This window comes from Scylla paramamosain, unplaced genomic scaffold (genome assembly GCF_035594125.1).
Source record: "Scylla paramamosain isolate STU-SP2022 unplaced genomic scaffold, ASM3559412v1 Contig30, whole genome shotgun sequence".
In the NCBI taxonomy this organism is placed as follows: domain Eukaryota; kingdom Metazoa; phylum Arthropoda; class Malacostraca; order Decapoda; family Portunidae; genus Scylla; species Scylla paramamosain.
In genome coordinates this window covers 158457-177500 of record NW_026973695.1, presented here as the reverse complement: position 1 = coordinate 177500, position 19044 = coordinate 158457, and the positions used below count along the sequence as shown (strand labels likewise).

The window sequence follows — 19044 nt, the reverse complement described above, 5'->3', positions numbered from 1 at the left end:
AAAATAGAGTGATGAGATTTATCCTGGGGTGTCCACTCTCCACCATGCATGGTTCTTAACATGTAGGCGTAGCTTGACTTGCCCCCACTTCTTAAGAGGATATACGCGAATGTCACTTCAGCGTAAAGTGCCTCTACTCTCACCATTATGTTCCTCATTACTTTAATGTTATCAGAACTTCACTCAATCCAGACGCGTCCAGACCTCTACTTCGACCTGGCGGCCGCATCCTCACCAAGATGGTATGTGATACCATTCGCAGACTGGCTGTTGATGTTCCTGAGGCAGAAATTGATCCTGGATTACCACCATGGCGTGTTCCTCAACCGGACGTCTCCTTTACTCAGACCTTCAAAGCAGACCTTCCTCTCCTGCAGAAACACCTGGCTTTAGAGACCATTGCCAGAGCGTCTGCCTCTGTTCCGGCGGCGCATCACGTCTACGTTGACGGCTAGCTGTAGGAGGATGGGAGTGCCGTGTGCTCCATATTCTCCGTGACAATGGTGCCGCCCGGAGGAGAGCAGTGAGCCGGCGACTCACAGTCGGCTCTTTACGCCCTCGCTTCTCCAAGACCAACGCACCAGGAAGATGTACAGAAAACATTACGTCAGCTGGCCACAGCTCAAGGCAACAGGTTAGTCATATCATTCTTGTGGTACCTTCTCATGTCAGACTTCCAAATAATGTCACTTGATAGTCTCGCCAAAGCTGTCTGTGCTCTCAATTTACTTGACATGCGTGATACTCCCTCCCTAAGTTGTTATAAGAAAGATTATATTCGGACGTTCACTCCACGGTGGTACACATCGCAGAAACGTTGAGAGGGCAAAGCAGTGTTTCCATCCAACACCATGACAAATTTCTCGCTGCTCCTCATATGTATCGTCGTCACGGACTCACGGTGCGAGACACAATGTTGTGAGTGCCAGGCTGAGGATGGGCTACTGCCCGGAGCGTATATCAAAAGCGCGGATTCGAGAAAGCGACCGCGTTCGAAACTCACCCTTAAAGTACTATCAAATGCGCGGCAAGGTTAATCCGTTCACTCGCTGTGTCATTGAGAATCATTCGGTGTGTCATAATGCTTCACACTGTTCACCGAGACCACCGCGAGTGTCTGTCTCGATGGTTTCCTGTTCAGTCTGCTGCTGTTTCCTGACAGTCAATCCTGTGTTGTCATAACTTGCAGCTATGGAGTTTACGATTTCCCAAACAAACAAAGGCAAGAAGTGTTTGATGCACGATGGATATAAATACAGAGTGGACAGTACATTGGTGGACGGATGCATTTCTTGGAGATGTACCAACAAGAAATGTAAAGGTAGACTTAGAACAGACAACACAGTGACTGCCATTGTTCCAGTTGATTTGGAGCATAACCATGAAAAAGAAGAAAGAAAACTTGAAAGACAACAACTACGTGCACAGGTGAAACGGAAGGCGACTGACGACATGACGGCAAGGCCATCTAAGCTCATTAGAACGGAGTTGCATACATTTCCTGAAAATGAGCTAGAATCAGGTGATCTAAGATCTATAGCACAATCATTATACCGAGAAAGACGGAAAGCGTATCCTGTATTGCCTAAAACTCGTGAGGAAGTACATCGTGCTCTAAATTCTATGAATACAACTACGACGAAAGGTGAAGATTTCATCCTTGAAAATAATCCATATTCTGGTATGGTTATCATTTCATGTATTACTAATCTTGCATTTCTGGCGAACAATGCTGAAGAGATCTTCGTTGATGGGACCTTCAAGAGCTGTCCGAAGTTCTTCTACCAACTATACACCATACATGGATTGTGTAAAGGGCATTATATTCCATTAGTGTATGCCCTCTTGCCAGGTCAGTCTGAAGATATTTATAGAAAGCTGTGGAAATGTTTAAATGACATTTGCAACTCAAAGAATATGCAACTGGAACCCTCAGTGATACATGTTGATTTTGAATTTGCCATGCTCACTGTTCTGAGAGAGAGATTTCCAACCGCTGTGATCAAATGTTGTAGATTTCATTTAGGCCAGGCATGGTGGAGAAAAATTCAGAACCTGGGCCTAAGTAAGGATTACAAGGACACCAACAGTGATATAGGCCAGTGGCTGAAATTATCATTTGGTCTACATTTCATTGACCCAACAGATGTAGAAGATTGCTTTGTCGAGGAAGTAATGACAGAGGCACCTCAAGATGAAAGATGTATTCGCTTTGCAGACTATCTGGTTGATAATTATGTAACAGCAGAGTCAAGATATCCCCCAGTGCTGTGGGCTGAAATCCCCTCAAATACAAAGCGTACGAACAATGTTGCCGAATCTTTTCATGCTCATTTCAATGAGCAATTTTATGCATCCCACCCATCTATATTTGTATTCATGGATGTACTAGGAAAGCTCCAGACTGCTACTTATGTTAAGATCAAGAGTGTCGGTAAACCAGCAAGTATGCGGAAAGTTGATCGAGACAGGACAGAGTATGCCGTGACACAGTACAACAAATTTATCTCTGGGCAAATAAATCGACGCAATTATATGAAGGCCTTGGGAAACAGATTCACAGCAAGAACAAACGTGTAACTGAGTTTTTATGGAAGAGGAGAAGTGTTTTTATAAAGGATTGCAAGGTGTATGACGAATGTTTTATGACATAAACTGGTTTTATGGACACATATTTTTTATACAGTTTCTATAAAATTTTTTAAAGTTTTATAAAGGACTGCAAGGACAAGCCTGTACTAAGGTGCAAGAAGAATATACTTAAAAGGTCAATCCTATACTTAATTAACAAATATACAATTTTTCCTACAACAGGTGAACGATCGTTATTGAACGTACGAGTATAAACAATGTGACTTAGAGGTGAGTGATAAAACGCGCTTTTGACTTGATATTCTAACGCGCTTTTGATAGCAATATATCAGCAACGTTTTCCGCGCTTTTGATATGCCAATCCGCGCTTTCGTAAAACGCCGACTGCCCGGTGTGGCAGGTCTCCCATGCAGAGGACGTGCCTCACTACTCCACCTACAGGCTGTGTAACCTTCCCGATGCCAACACTTTGCAACACTATTGCCTTGAACGCATCGCTGTAAGGGACTTGTTACCTGAAGGGCAGGAATTAATCAATATTTGTAAAAGCTTATTTAACGATGATTATTTAGACACAATTCTTGTCAGTCATCCACATTTAGATGGATATTAACTGTATGATCTTAAGCTTATCTGTGTGTGTGTGTGTGTGTGTGTGTGTGTGTGTGTGTGTGTGTGTGTGTGTGTGTGTGTGCGCGCGCGAGATATATATATATATATATATATATATATATATATATATATATATATATATATATATATATATATATATATATATATATATATATATATATATATATATATATATATATATATATATATATATATATATATATATATATATATATATATATATATATATATATATATATATATATATATATATATATATATATATATATATATATATATATATATATATATATATATATATATATATATATATATATATATATATATATATATATATATATATATATATATATATATATATATATATATATATATATATATAAATATATATATATATATATATATAAATATATATATATATATATATAAATATAAATATATATATATATATATATATATATATATATATATATATATATATATATATATATATATATATATATATATATATATAAATATATATATATATATATATATATATATATATATATATATATATATATATATATATATATATATATATATATATATATATATATATATATATATATATATATATATATATATATATATATATATATATATATATATATATATATATATATATATATATATAGTATATATATATATATATATATATATATATATATATATATATATATATATATATATATATATATATATATAAGTGTGCACATTCTACCTAAACAATGTACCCTGCGTAATACGTAAACTGATTGACACAAAAAAGTTCCCTCTCTCTCTCTCTCTCTCTCTCTCTCTCTCTCTCTCTCATCACTCAGGGCAAGATGGCGGTGTTGGCTCAGTTATATTTTTATTAGATATCGCCCGGAGGCTCTTTTGATCTTTCCAGTGATCTTCTGTATTGAATCGCCGTCCGCCCCGCCCCTCCTGGCCCAGCCTCCCTCCTTCACCTCGCCTCACTTTTTCCTCCTTTTAAAACCTTTCATATATTTCTTTTTTATTATCGACTCCCTTGTTCCTGACAGTTCCCCAGCTTTGCCTGTCACTCTTCTTCGTTTCCTTCTTCCTCTGCTTCTTCCTTAAAATCTCAAAGAGTAGTCCGTGTTTGTTTCTCTGTTAAATATTTTGGCTTTTTTGTTTTTCCTCTAGGTTTCGGTCTCTCTCTCTCTCTCTCTCTCTCTCTCTCTTCTTACTTTTTTTCATCTATCTTGTTTTCTTCCTTTTTTCTTTCGTCTCCATGCTTTCAGTTAACCTTCTTCCACCTCTCTTGTTTTCTCTTTTCTACCTGTCAGTCATAATCTCTCTCTCTCTCTCTCTCTCTCTCTCTCTCTCAGTCTCTCTCTCTCTGTCTCTTCTCTCTCTCTATCGTGTCTACATTCCCTTTTTATTTCGATTCCTTTCTCTTCCATCTCTACTCATATTCCTCTTCTCTTTCTTTATCTCTATTATTGTCCTTCTCTTCTAACTGCTTCTTCCTTTCTTCTCTTCCCTGTAGTAAGATGTAAGATAAAGTAGGGAAATATTCACATAACAACAACAACGACAACAAAAGAAAAAAGAAAATTGATGGAAAAATAAACAAAACAGAACGAAAACAAGCCAAATAAATGTACACGAGCAAAACTGAACAAAATAGAAACATAAACCAGAAAAAAAAGAAAGAAAAACAGATGAGAAAGATGTAAAATAGAAGAACATTAGAACGAGGAAAACGGAGGAGGAGGCGCTAGAGAAAGAAAACGAGAGTGTGGGGATCCTACTGCTGCTGCTCCTGCCTACTAGCTCAGTAGCACGAGAAGGAACAAGGCGGAGCATCAAACCGTGAATGAGTCTACGGCATGAACGCGCTGTTGCCCTACGCCTAACCTAACATAACCTAACCCAAGCCTTCCCCCTAACCTAACCTAACCCCTCCACTGCCTGATAATGTTTCCCCACCATCGCTTGCAGGTGTTTTAATTAGCTTATTTTCCTTTTTCCTTTTTTTTTTTTTTTTATCTACTACAGTCTTTAGTTCGTTAGCCTAGAAAGAATTACGTTAGTTTTATATTTTCTCTTACAATGTTCTGAATGTAAAAAAAAAAAAGACTATCAGGAAAAAGACTTATTCTAATCCTCACTTAAGCTAATCCAACTTACCTTAAGCCTTACCTCACCTAACATACACGTTCAATAAGCCCGCTATCGTAACACCCACACCTCTTTCCCTCTTCTTCCTCCCCCTCTTCCTTCCTTCATTAAAAGGGAGAGACAACACTTAATTCTTTGCCATCAGTATTTAGGTTCTTTATATACACTTAAAAAAAACTCATCCTCTTTCTTCTCAACCTCCCCTTCTTTTGTTTTCTTTTGTAAAAGTAGCCAACTAGGCTACTTTTAACTAAATTAATCTTCATCTCTTTGCTATCAGTACTTTAGTCTTACCTTTTTTTATTTGCTTCTTTTCCAACTCCTCCCTTCTCTTGTTCCTCCTCCAACGAGCGCCCCACTCACCAGAATAATGAAAATAAAGGAAAACACAACTTTCTCATCTTATATCTAGTACTTTAGTCCTTTATATCTACACTTTAAAAGAAACTCCTTCCCCTGCTGCTCCTCCTCCTCTTCCTCCTCCTCCTCCTCTTGCCCATCTTCTCTTCCAACCGCTGACTCACTCACTCACTTAAAAGGAAAGAAGGACTGTACAGCTTCTTCCTTTCCTTATAATCCGTGTTTCTTTTCCTGTTCTTTCAATAAATAGATTAAAAAATATTTTCTTTTCACATCCTCTATTTGTAGCCATATTCCTAACTCACTCATGAAAAAAGAAAGCTTCACTGTCTGACCTTGCAAACATTACTCCCATCTTGTCTCTTCAAAATGTAAAAGAAAATGAACTTCTCTTCTTTATCCTCTTTTCTATCTACATTCACTTCCCCACATGACTAAAAAATAAATAAATGAGTAAATAAAATAATAATAAAGGTAAAAATAAAAAAAAAAATGACACCTTCTCATCTCGCAAACATTACTTTCTTTTTATCTCTTCAAAATCTCATCTTCTTCCTCACCTACACCCACTTGCCACCTCACCCAAATAAAAAGGAAAACAGCATCTTTCAGTAAGTGTTTTTCATTCCATCGCTCCCGCAATTAAATGATAAGATCTCTTCATCTCCTCCTCGAATGAAAAGAGCAAAACATAACTTCCTCATTTCATTCCCACCAGTACTTTGCTCCCCTCCTCTTAAGCACACAAAGGAACAAGAACACTTAGCTCCCTACACTTTACATTAACACACTCCGCCATTGTTTTACCCTTCCGGTGCTGCACGATTTTCCCCATAACCACCTATATAGAATTTTTCGAACACCTCTTTTTGTACTACAGTCTTTTATAAAATTCCGCAGCCAAGATTCACTCTTATACTTCTACTACTGCTACTACTACTACTACTACTACTACTACTACTACTACTACTACTACAGCTACTACTACTACTACTACTACTACTACTACTACTACTACTACTACTACTACTACTACTGCTGCTGCTACTACTACTACTTCTACTACTACTACTACTTCTACTACTACTACTACTACTACCACTGCTATAATGATAATGATGATAATGATGATGATGATGATGATGATAACATAATAATTATAATAATAATAATAATAATAATAATAATAATAATAATAATAATAATAATAATAATAATAATAATAACAGGTTTATTTGGCAAGAGCAGCACACAACACGAAACTTTCTTTGTGTTTCTACATACTTTTGAGAGAGAGAGAGAGAGAGAGAGAGAGAGAGAGAGAGAGAGAGAGAGAGAGAGAGAGAGAGAGAGAGAGAGAGAGAGAGGTCTACCTACTCTCACGCTTCGCGCCTCTCTCGGTTACTATCTACTCCTCCTCCTCCTCCTTCTCCTCTTCCTCCTCCTCCTCTTCCTCCTTCTGTAGTTTAAGGAACCGTGAGGCTCTAAAACATTATATGGTCGGATACTCAGTAGTGGTAGTAGTAGTAGCAGTAGTAGTAGTAGTAGTAGTAGTAGTAGTAGTAGTAGTAGTAGTACTAGTAGTAGGTTAAGAGAAGAAGAGAGATGGAGGAGGAGGAGGAGGAATAACAAAAACACATAACAGGACAGGAAAAAAAAAAGAGAGCAAGAAAAGAAAGGAAACAAATAGAGGAAAAGGAAATGTCAAAGTTACCATTAAGAAGGAGAATTTCAAAGATAAGATAGCTACTCGCAAGACATAAAAGACTGACGGACTGACTCACTGACCGACCGATTGACTGACTGACTGGCTGACTGACTAACTTACAATCTTAACGTGCGTCAACAAAAGGGTCATATGGCGCCGATGACACGTAAGAGTGCTAAATATTATTCCTTATCATCATTTGGTACATTACAGAGAGAGAGAGAGAGAGAGAGAGAGAGAGAGAGAGAGAGAGAGAGAGAGAGAGAGAGAGATAATACTTAAATCTTTGCTATTCACTCCAGCTTGAGAGAATTATCCTAACCACAATACATCTCAGGCAAACTATCTCTGCCAGTCTTTCTTATCGCACGGCAATCCAGCATTAGCCGAGCTGTTGCTGTTTATTAGTGAGTGTATCGCCAGACCAGGTAATCTCCGCACTCACTGGGGGATCACGAAACACCAGAAACAGGCTTACCACCACCTCCTCCTCCTCCTCCTCCTCCTCCTCCACACCACACCTACACCTCATTCTGCTTCTACGCTTCCTCTACCACCTCCTCCTCTTCCTCCTTCGTCTCTTCCTTTTCCATCATCTTCTATGTTTCCATTAGTTCCTCATCCTGGTTTTCCACATCCTCCTCCTCCTCCTCCTCCTCCTACACTTTCACTATCTTCTCTTGTTTCTCCTACTCTTCCACTTCCACCTTCTTCTGCTCTTCCATTACTTTCACCTCCTTCTCCTCTTGTTTTTTTCCATCACATCCTTCTCCTTCTCCTCTTCCTGCTCTTCCATCACCTCCTTCTTCTCCTTCTACGCTTTCTGCCACCTATTCCTTCTCCTGCTCTTCCACCACCTCTTGTTCCTGCTCTTCCATCACCTCCTCCTCCTCCTCCTCCTCCTCCTCAGCTTTCTGCTCATCCTGCTCTTCCATCTTCTAGTTCTCGTTCTGAATTCTTTCTCTCGCGCTACTGTTTTTTTCCCTATTTTTTTTTTCTTTCTTTCCTCCTTCATCTTTCCATCTCCCATCAAACGACTCGTCTTTCCTCTCCTGTAATTCCTTTTCTCCTTCAGTAGTCCTTTCTCGTCTCCCACCCCCTTTCCTCCTTCTCTTCCTCCTTTTTTTTTTATCTCCTACTCTCCTCCATTTCATCTCCCACCTTCCTCCTCCTCCTTCTTTTCTCCTATTTAACTCCTATCCTCCTCTTTTTTCATCTCCACCTTTCTTTTCCTCTTCTTTTTAGTTTCTCCTTCATTTCCTCAAACGTTTCTCTCCTTTCTCTCCTATTCCATCCTTTAATGTTTTGCACCACCATTAACAACACGAAACAACTTTTTTTTTTTACTTTTCTTTTCGCTACTGCACAACTACGACTTTCTGGGGTGTTATTTCATTATTTTGAATCTGTGTGTGTGTGTGTGTGTGTGTGTGTATGACAGTATCCCAAGCGTCTCGAATCACTACTTGAAGCGGTTCATTCCAGCTCTCTCTCTCTCTCTCTCTCTCTCTCTCTCTCTCTCTCTCTCTCTCTCTCTCTCTCTCTCTATGACGTCACAAAGCCAGCCCAAAATAGCCTGGCCACGGTTCTCATCAGTGGCCGCTATCACAATCCCGCCATCAGGCTCTTTCTCCAATTACTGCCATTTTATGATGCCTTCCATTGTGTCAACTTTCCCGCTCTCCCCCGAAGCTCATTGTGTCAACTTCCCCATTCAGCGCCGCGCGGGGGAGGAGGCGAGGCAATAAGGGGCTTGGTGGGTGGCTTACGCGCCTGCCATTCTATGATAATTGCTTGCCAAGGGTGATTGTGTGTGTGAGGACTCCCCGGCATCAGCGAGTCATCTCTGGAGGGTGTCCGTGTGGAAGAATATAAGGGGAGAGGGGGTACTTTCTAAACTGTATGTGAAAGTATTGGGGGAGAAAAAGGGAGCGAAAGTTTTTTTTTTTTTGTGTGTGTGTGTGTGTGTTTATGATTTTTCGTTTTGTTGCTATTGTTGTTACAGTTATACTACTACTACTACTACTACTACTACTACTACCACCATCTCTACCACCACCACCACCACCACCATTACCACCACTACTACTACAACGTTATACTTTTGCTTTTGTTGAATAGAAATTGATTTTGCCTTATCAAATTACTTACTGAATTTGAATGCTTTAAAATTATGAAAAGGTGGCAGACTGACATCAGAGGTCATATGGCGCTGTGGCGATACACTAGATAGTCATGTAAATGTAAAGATATTGTGATGTATAGCTAAGATAAAGGCCTGTAACATATAAAAAATGCGTTATAATCAAATGAAAAAATATTATATCTGTATTTTCTCTGATCGTTACTAATAATAGATTCTAACTGGCATTCTTTTTCATTTTCTTAACACATCTGTGGACGTGGCCGTGAGGTGATGCTACGCGTCAGCATCACCTCCCAGTAGGCGCTATAAAGCTGGGAGCCGTTTTGTAAGTGTAGATATTTTATCTCGGCCTAAATGGGAACATTATCTGACGAAGCAGGATGAAGGAAGATCAGTTGCATATAGGAAGTAATCCCTGCAAGTTGTTACGCTACTAATGCATTATTATTATCATCATCATTATTATTAACGTCATCATCATCATCATCATCATTAACAACAACAACAACAACAACAACAACAACAACAACAACAACAACAACAACAACAATAACAACAACAACAACAACGACAGTAGTAAAAAGAGAAAAAAAGAAGAAAGAGGAGAAGGAAGAGAAGAAAGAGGAGGAGGAGGAGGAGAAGGAGGAGGAGGAGAAGGAGGAGGACGAGGAGAACATGAAGCAAGGTAGACGATCACTTCGAGATAACCATTTGCTTTCTCCTTTTCCTCCTACCCCTCCCGCTCCCCCTCCCCTTCCTCCTCTTACACTGTACATTCATCCCTCACCCACCATGACGCCACACTCCATCTAAACAAAGACTACACGAAAGACAAGAAAACTCAACGAAGCGGTATGACGGTTGGTGGCAAGCTGTCTTCATAGAGAACGGGGCGGCCACTAAGCAAACGCATACTAATGTAATTATAAATGCTAAAAAAAATAAATTACTGTAACAAAATATTCAGCAACACTACATATTTTTTTCTGCTAATGTGGAACTTATTCAGCTGGTTATCGATCTCAATAATAGTTTTAGTGTAGTTTCGGGCAATACGACACATATTTATAATGAATTTGATTTTTATACCTCATTAGCAGGAATAGTCTCGAAACTTAACTTTTTAGCCCAGTATTCTCTGTGATCTACTTGAGTTACAGTGGAAGCAATGAAGCGCGGCATGACAGGTCAATAATGAGGCAAGTTAGGGTTGTGATACAAGTGGTCGGGCAAGACGGCTGATTGCCTAATTGGTAGTTAACGCCATGAAGCGCACATCACACTCCACATATATATACGAATAATACTAACAGAAATAATGTCAGAAACAAAACCACAACATAAACATACAAACATATGATAATGTCAGACGCAATGCCATGGATAAAATTATAAACCAATACACACATGGCTTAAGCAGGACGACTAAACCAGGGTCATTGCCCACACCATATATGACAACAACGGAAACCTGATATGGTGTGCCAGAACCTGCTCTCCTGTACTTCATGTGTGATTTACACGATCTAGGCTTTCACTTTGATATAACAGTTGCTCTTTTCAATTTTGGCACGAAAAAAGGGCATATTATATCTACAATCAGTGACTTGGTAGAGTAGACATTATATAATTAGCTTGCACAGCACTAAAACACAGAAAATCAGACTCTAGCAACTATTAACATTTGTAAGGCATTCTTACCTTTGAGGTGCAAGATAGTCAGGTTTCATCTTCCTTCCCTGTGTCCTGAAAACACCTCCAAAACGAGGTAGCACATCTTGCATTGCTTTTACGCGGAGGAAATAGCAGTGGACTGATGATGATTGTTGTAGTTTCCCGCGGAAGTCCAGTTGATTCTGCTTTTTCAACGGGGTTTTCTTTCTTACGTAAATGGTAAAGCAAGTGTCGAGGTCCCTGATTGGCTTTATTTTGATACAGTATTTAACAATGAACATTTTATTTTGATATTACTATAATAATTATTGATGGTTGGGTGTATTGATAATTAAGGGAACATTTTTCAATACAAACGAACATGAGAACGTAGCAACAGGAGTGAATAGTCCCAATGAAATGAATACATGTATATAATTTATGTTGATATTATCGCCTACATATTTTCTAAGAATAAGCAAGCAATTAATCAACACAAAGTAAAAAAAAAATAAATAAACAATATAGTGTTGTATAGCAGCTACACGAATGGATGCCAGATGTACGATGACGTCATTTATTTATGGTTTTGGTAACAAATTCCTGCTTTTGATTTGCCTTCAGAACGAACATAAAAGTTTGTCTGACTGGTGGGTCAAAAGGTTGCTTGCCCGCTGCCACTTCGCCTCAGGGTCTCCGCCAGCGCATCCACCAGGTTAACCATCAGTGTGTTGCCTTCGCACTGCCCGCCGCCTCCCATGACAGCCCAAGTGAACCACCCCTGCAGAGGAATACATGCGCACTGTTGGATTAACCCGGAATAGGACTCTTTTTATCACAATCCAGATATTTATTGGTTTACAAGTCACAGCCCAGTAAAACTTTCTCCAGAAATAAAATCAGTTATTTTTTTTTCACGAGTCAAAATATTCCTTACCTTAATTCTGCCTATCACTTTGTGTTCAGCTTCGTAAAGTAACTGAATCACCTAAGGATTTAAGCTTACATCCCTAGCCTCTATACAGCCACTAAGATAAACAGTCACAAAGATAAGCAAATGGGATACATTCTGTCCAACAAGGTTCAAGACTAACACAGACGACTTGAAATGAATCTAGGTCGTCATGCTCTCTTAACTTCTTCAGTATCCTGGCATCGACTTCACTATATTTCACAAGTCATTGGAGGACTTTATCAAGTGAAGGATGATACGTTCGTGATCAAAGCATTTTAAATAATCTACAGCTACTCATTCAAAATCATTACGTCTTATTCACTCCATTGTCTATGAAGGGATATGTTGAGGTTCGGATGTTATATATAGTACTGAAAGAGTTAATATTTCCACTGAGCACACCATGACTCACTGAGCCATATTCTGAAACATGCATGTGGCGCAACTCCTTTCCATTCAAATGGCTCCAGTTGAAGTTAGACGGGTTTTTAAGGGTGTTTTTACTGTTCTAGTGACATTAACAATATTTCTACATTATTAACACGAGAAACACTCTTGATAAGCCGCCAAATCATCACTGTGGCCTTGGAGTTTAGTCGTGATGATAGAGTAAAGCTTTTCAAAACACGAGCCACAACACCCACCTGCGCCAGCCTAATCCACTCGGAGGGCACCACCACCTCCACCTCCTCGCCGCGGGAACGCAGCAGCCCCGCCCGCTCCAGCACCGTCCATACTGCCTCCCACAATCCTACGCCTTCTGCTGCAAAAAAAAAAAAAAAAAAAAAAAAAAAAAATTCACTTGGCGTGGCAGTAGTGTGTGTGTGTATGTGTGTGTGTGTGTGTGTGTGTTCGCTGCCCGGATCAGGATTACCTGCCCGGTTACTGCATATTTTTTACTGGCATTGATTAATTAAATTCTGGGGAGAGTCCTGATCTTTTTTTCTTTTTCTTTTTTTCTTTCTATTTTCAGTATGTAATTACCTGAGCAACAAATTTGAGTTACTTTCGCGTTTCAAATTAAGGTAATGATCTCATCTAATATACGTACGAGCAGTTGCCTAATTAAAATTCCTGTTGTGTTTTGAGAGCTTATCTAGACATCTATTTATTTATCTTCTTTCTTGAAGTTCTTCATTATAAATTGTCTCGTCTTTGCTCTGCTTCTATTTTAAAGCCGAAACTATCTATACCAGCCCGAATGCTGGTGTAAAGAAGGAAACAGTACCTGCTCTGCCACGGTCACCTGCAGCAGCTACAGGTAGACATGCAACACCTGCGAGGAGGAGTTTGTTAATTACCTGTCCCCATTTCCTCCCTGAAAACTTCCAGCAGGTGATGTAAGTCTGCCTCGGTGCCAGACCCCAGCAGCAGGCGACGGACCTAGGGTGAAGGAACGAAGGCAGGAAAAGGGTGTGCATGAAGAGCAGGTATAATATATATATATATATATATATATATATATATATATATATATATATATATATATATATATATATATATATATATATATATATATATATATATATATATATATATATATATATATATATATATATATATATATATATATATATATATATATATATATATATATATGAATTAACTAGATATAGTGCATAACTAAAGGCAAACTAACTGATAATTGACTAATTTATTGAATGACCATTAAGTAGGTACTAATGAAATAATTATTTTATAGTTATAATTAATTAATTTACTATGTATCAAAATAAGTAGCTGAGTGATTGATTAACCGACTAAGTCATTGACCAATAACTAACTAGTAACTTACAACAAATTAATCACAAACCAGTTAATAACGAACTATGTAAAAAATTAACTAACCAACCAACTAACTAACTAAACTAGCTGACCTATCAAAACTTCAATGCAGATCATCAAAGTAAAAACTTAATTCATCAAGAAATACTTGAGAACCGTAGCCCTCCCACCCCAGCAAAGGCTCCTCACTTACTTCCTGCAGCAGATCCGCCCAGAGACTCGCCGGTGACTGTCCAAGGAAGTCGTGCAGGAACTTCAGAAGCGTGGCGTGGTCAGGCACCTCGCCACACAGGTCAGGGCTCTCCATGGCCTGATGGGGAGGTGGAGGCGTCGTCATCATGAATCAGGAACACCAGTCACGTTCAGTTGGGATTAATAAGTAAATAAATAAACTAAACGACTAGCAAATGATTATGTTAAATACTCGAAGCACCACCGCTGCACCTACTACACCATTAACACACTACCACACTACTGCCACACCACCACAGCTCCACCTCCACCATCTCCACCATCACCACTACCACACTACCCATATCGAACCACCACCATATCACCACTATAATATACCTCCTACACCACCAACACCTCCCCGCAACCACACTAAATCACCATCACTAAATCCCAACACTACACCACCACGCTACCCCCGTCAGCACACATTCACCACTCAGCAGGACGCCAGCACGAGGCACCTGAGCAAGGACGGCAGTGACGGTATCGTGGAGCTCCTGCATGCTGGCGGTGTCGGCGTGGAAGGTCACCACCAAGCCAGCAGGGGTGTGTCGCGCTACCACCCGCGCCACCACCTTTCCGGCGTCCTCACCCAGAAACTCGTCCACTTTCTTCACTAACAGTACATTTGTGGATGAAAATAATGATGATGATGATATTGATAATGATAATAATAATGATAATAAATAAATAGATAAATGAATAAAGATAGATTAAAAAAATACATTAATAAACACTAAGGAAAAATAGTATAATGAAGTAAAGCTGAGCACAATGATGGTAAAACTAAATAAATTAATAAGGAATACTAATGCAGTAATATTAAATAGTAAAGTAGTTGATAATGAAAAAGAAAGTGCATATAAAAAGAGAGAGAGAGAGAGAGAGAGAGAGAGAGAGAGAGAGAGAGAGAGAGAGAGAGAGAGAGAGAGAGAGAGAGAGAGAGAGAGAAAGAGAGAGAGAGAGAGAGAATCAGGGACGATAAAGAACCAACGAATAACAAATCAGATGAAGTTACAAAATATAATCCTTTACAAAAATCATACCAAAAGAAAAATAAACAAATAAATAATAATAATAATAATAATAATAATAATAATAATAATAATAATAATAATAATAATAATAACAATTATAACAATAATCCCCACTTGCAAGTTCAAGATACAAGATAAAGACAAACAATAAAAGTCGAGTCAATCAAGTCATGCGAACAAAAAAAACACGGAGCATCATTCAATACTGAGCTGATCCACCCCGTCACTCTCTCCTTGCCTTCCCACGTCACCCCCACACGGTCTGACTCGCCCAGCAGTGTGTGACTGTCGCGACCAAGCGTGAGGGAAGCGGCGAGGGAGGACGCGAGGACCGGCCACTTCAGCCACACCTTGTAGCTCCACCAGTCACGGAAATCCAGGACCAGCTGCGTGGAGGGGAGCGCCGCCGCCTGGAGGTGAACACAAAGGAGGAGAAAAAAAGAAAAAAATGACTTATTTCTACCCACAAAGATTCCTCACCTAAAATAATTATCCAGCATGAAAATATCCACTGAGAGAGAGAGAGAGAGAGAGAGAGAGAGAGAGAGAGAGAGAGAGAGAGAGAGAGAGAGAGAGAGAGAAGAGAGAGAGAGGTGGAACTTACCTGGTCGAAAGAGAAGCTGAAAGTTTTCTGGTACCACTGCAGGAGAGAGACGCCCCACTCCGCCTTCACCACCATGTTGCCCCACTCCCAGGTGTTCACCACGTACTCCCACCCAGTCCAGTCACGATTGAACACCCAGTCCAGTCACGATTGAACCGAAATATTTCTAGAATTCAAAGTGATAAAAAATATTTTTGCAATATTTTTCTTGTATAGTTTAAATAATTTTTTTTTCTCTCTCTCTCTCTCTCTCTCTCTCTCTCTCTCTCTCTCTCTCTCTCTCTCTCTCTCTCTCTCTCTCTCTCTCTCTCTTTCTCTTTCTCTCTCTCTCTCTCTCTCTCTCTCTCTCTCTCTTGCTTTGAACTTTAGCTTCTCAGGCTCCGGTTCACTCACGGTTCAAGTTCCAGCCAACGTGAGGACAGAATGCCAGGTGTGTGCGCTGCAGGATCCGAATCCAGCGTCCTCCGTCAGATGAGACTATGCGTGCGGTGCGTGGAGAGAGATAAAGGGAGGGTGTCGTGAGCTCCAGGTAAGTAAACAACTCAAGTACACTACTGTGGCACTGATGACGCGACCGACAAAAAATATTAGAACAGTACTATCCAAATAGTTATGATTTCAAAAGGTATAGCGAACAACTTTTTTTTAATTATAAATTCTTATTTGCAAGAAATCAAGTATATAAAAAGACCTGAATAAAAGGACTTACTAACATCATAAGAAACGTATCATTAAATTTTGCCTTAATAGTCAAATTTCGTTCTACATGAAGTGTGGACGTACTTACCGTAAGTCTTCATGTTGGAAGAAAGGCTGAAAACCCGGGAAGTTAATTTTTGTGTAGTCTCTTGAACAGCGTCACTTGACACTGACTCTTCCGGTCCATCACACTCCGCTTTCCTGGAACATTCTTCGTCTACATTTACCATTATGGAATCAGGATCATTTTGCTTTAAGTCTTCTGATTTATGATCTCGACCACTACAAACTTCATTCTGGTCTACTGTCTGTTCTTTTCTTAAATCTGAGTCGCAATCACTGTCGACGTGGTGCCGCGACTTGGCTTTTGGCTCCTTGACATTGCCGTCCCCACAACCTTCAGCATCACACCTGCCAGCCTCACCTCTGTCATCCGTGACCTGAGTCTCCTCGTCCTGCTTCTCCTGCTTGAAGTGAACGAACTCTAACGATATGTCAGATTTGGTAGACTTGACTTCCCCATTAACTTCCCAATGTTGCTTGCCCTGATTTTTCCAGAGCTTCGTCTCCCACTCGAGGGCTGTAGAGATAATTGGCACATGTAGGCTCACCTGCCAGTGTTTTCTGAAAGTTAAGAGAGGACTCATGGTTATAAACAATTGTCTAATGTAATCTATCAGTGCTTGAAAAGACATTTTACAGAAAACTTTTTTTCGAAACAAATGAAGTATTGGCACCTTCAAACACATGACTGCAAACCTACCCAGTGTGTGGCGTGACGGTGAGGTTCAGGAGACGCCGACGCTTCCCCGGCATCAGCGAGTCCACAGATACGCCAAAGATGGATTCAGAGAACTGAGTGCGCACCACCACGCCCCGTCCTGCCTCGGTTCCGGCTGCGTCTCGCTCTATACGAGGTATAAACAATCCTTTTAATTCGTTGCCTCAAGATATATCATAGACTCCTTTATAAAGAAATCTATGGTTGCATCTTTTAGAAAGGAAAATTACGACTCCGACTATAGCAATGCCTTTCACATTTTATGCAATTTTTATTTTTAATTATAAATATATTAATAAACTACCAAATAAAAATAAATATAGGAAGACAAGGCAACAGATAAAACTAAACATGACATACATGAAAAAAATAAATAAATAAATATAGACAAATCAATATATATATATATATATATATATATATATATATATATATATATATATATATATATATATATATATATATATATATATATATATATATATATATATATATATATATAACAAGAAAATCTATAAGGCAATATTCTCACGCTCTCTCACCTCTTCCTCGGGGTGCCACGCTACGCTCACCAACTCCTCAGCTGATCCAACGCCCCCCACATGCTGGTACCTCTGCGCCACGATTTTGAGCGCATCACCTGTGTAGCCACCTGTCACCTGGAGGACGCGACCTGAGTAATTCCCGGTGACATTGCATCCACAGTTAGTCAGGTCAGTCTGTGAACAATGACATCTTACATTAGGCGAGTGGGAGGAGGTGTGTGTGTGTGTGTGTGTGTGTGTGTGTGTGATTTATTCCAGCAGGTGTTCAGCTTGAGTCTTAAATTGAAAAAAACGTCATTAAATTTAGTTAGTGTATTGTTCCTTCTTTTAAGACACGTTAGGTTATGCACCCACCCACCTGCAGAGCCAAGGTAAGGGACCGGGTGGAGGGAGAGGTCCCCACTCTGAAATACAAGAAAAGTTGAAGCTTCAGTCTCTCTCTCTCTCTCTCTCTCTCTCTCTCTCTCTCTCTAATACATTAGTTCACTTAGAAATAATTTCTACCCTGACCAAACCACTTAAATGACATGTCGCTGAAGGACCACGACCAAATAGTCTCATTATATTGAATTTATAGACATGTAATAAAGAAGTGTCCTATAGCTGTTATTTTCACGCTATTGGTATATCATATAGGGCAGTGATTCCTAACCTTTCCCAAGTTCATGCATCCTTCCATGAGCTTTTGAGATATTCATGTACAATTCATTAAAAGAAAATCACACTTTTCTCTAACTTTAAGACTGAAAATATATAAGTAATAGTACTTATCTATCCATCTTCGGTGCGGCGTATTAAGTGTTACCTGAGAAATGTTTGAGTGGAGTCATCAGTTCGGTTTAACGTGTAAGCGGTGACCAGGCGGAAGGATGCTGCCGATGCCTGCTGGCTGTGTGCCGGGATCCCCACCACTGTTACCAGCATCAACGCCGCACCTAGAGTAAGGGAAAGATGGTTGTATGGTTTATGACAATACACATTTCATTCGTTCATGTAAATTATCTTTGTAGTGTCGAGTACAATAATTTCGGATTAGTGATAATTATAGATAGAGTTTCTTTATAGCGGTAAGTTCGATAATTACAGAATAGTTTACCACTTCCAACGCAATCGCAGAATAATTCCTCTTGGAAGTTG

At 39.3% G+C, this 19044-nt stretch overlaps 1 protein-coding gene across 9 annotated transcripts in view; it reads right to left on the bottom strand.

Moving 5' to 3' along the window:
• The window catches only part of LOC135097718 (uncharacterized), a 48400-nt gene that overhangs the window by 11562 nt on the left and 17794 nt on the right, over positions 1 to 19044 (bottom strand). For 6 of the 9 annotated variants that reach the window (XM_063999714.1, XM_063999717.1, XM_063999718.1 and 3 more), the window contains exons 2-14: positions 18713 to 18842; positions 18266 to 18311; positions 17905 to 18081; positions 17345 to 17489; positions 16670 to 17205; positions 16276 to 16359; positions 15883 to 16048; positions 15517 to 15688; positions 14703 to 14857; positions 14201 to 14317; positions 13524 to 13605; positions 12867 to 12985; positions 11316 to 12048 (exon numbers count right to left, since the gene is read on the bottom strand). In XM_063999714.1, coding sequence (XP_063855784.1) covers positions 11923 to 12048; positions 12867 to 12985; positions 13524 to 13605; positions 14201 to 14317; positions 14703 to 14857; positions 15517 to 15688; positions 15883 to 15957 — 846 coding nt within the window. In that variant the 5' untranslated portion in view covers positions 15958 to 16048; positions 16276 to 16359; positions 16670 to 17205; ... (2 more) ...; positions 18266 to 18311; positions 18713 to 18842 and the 3' untranslated portion in view covers positions 11316 to 11922. Of the gene's footprint in view, positions 1 to 11315; positions 12049 to 12866; positions 12986 to 13523; positions 13606 to 14196; positions 14318 to 14702; positions 14858 to 15516; positions 15689 to 15882; positions 16049 to 16275; positions 16360 to 16669; positions 17206 to 17344; positions 17490 to 17904; positions 18082 to 18265; positions 18312 to 18712; positions 18843 to 19044 lie in introns of those variants that run through there. The other 3 variants (XM_063999721.1, XM_063999722.1, XM_063999723.1) reach the window with 3 other exon arrangements.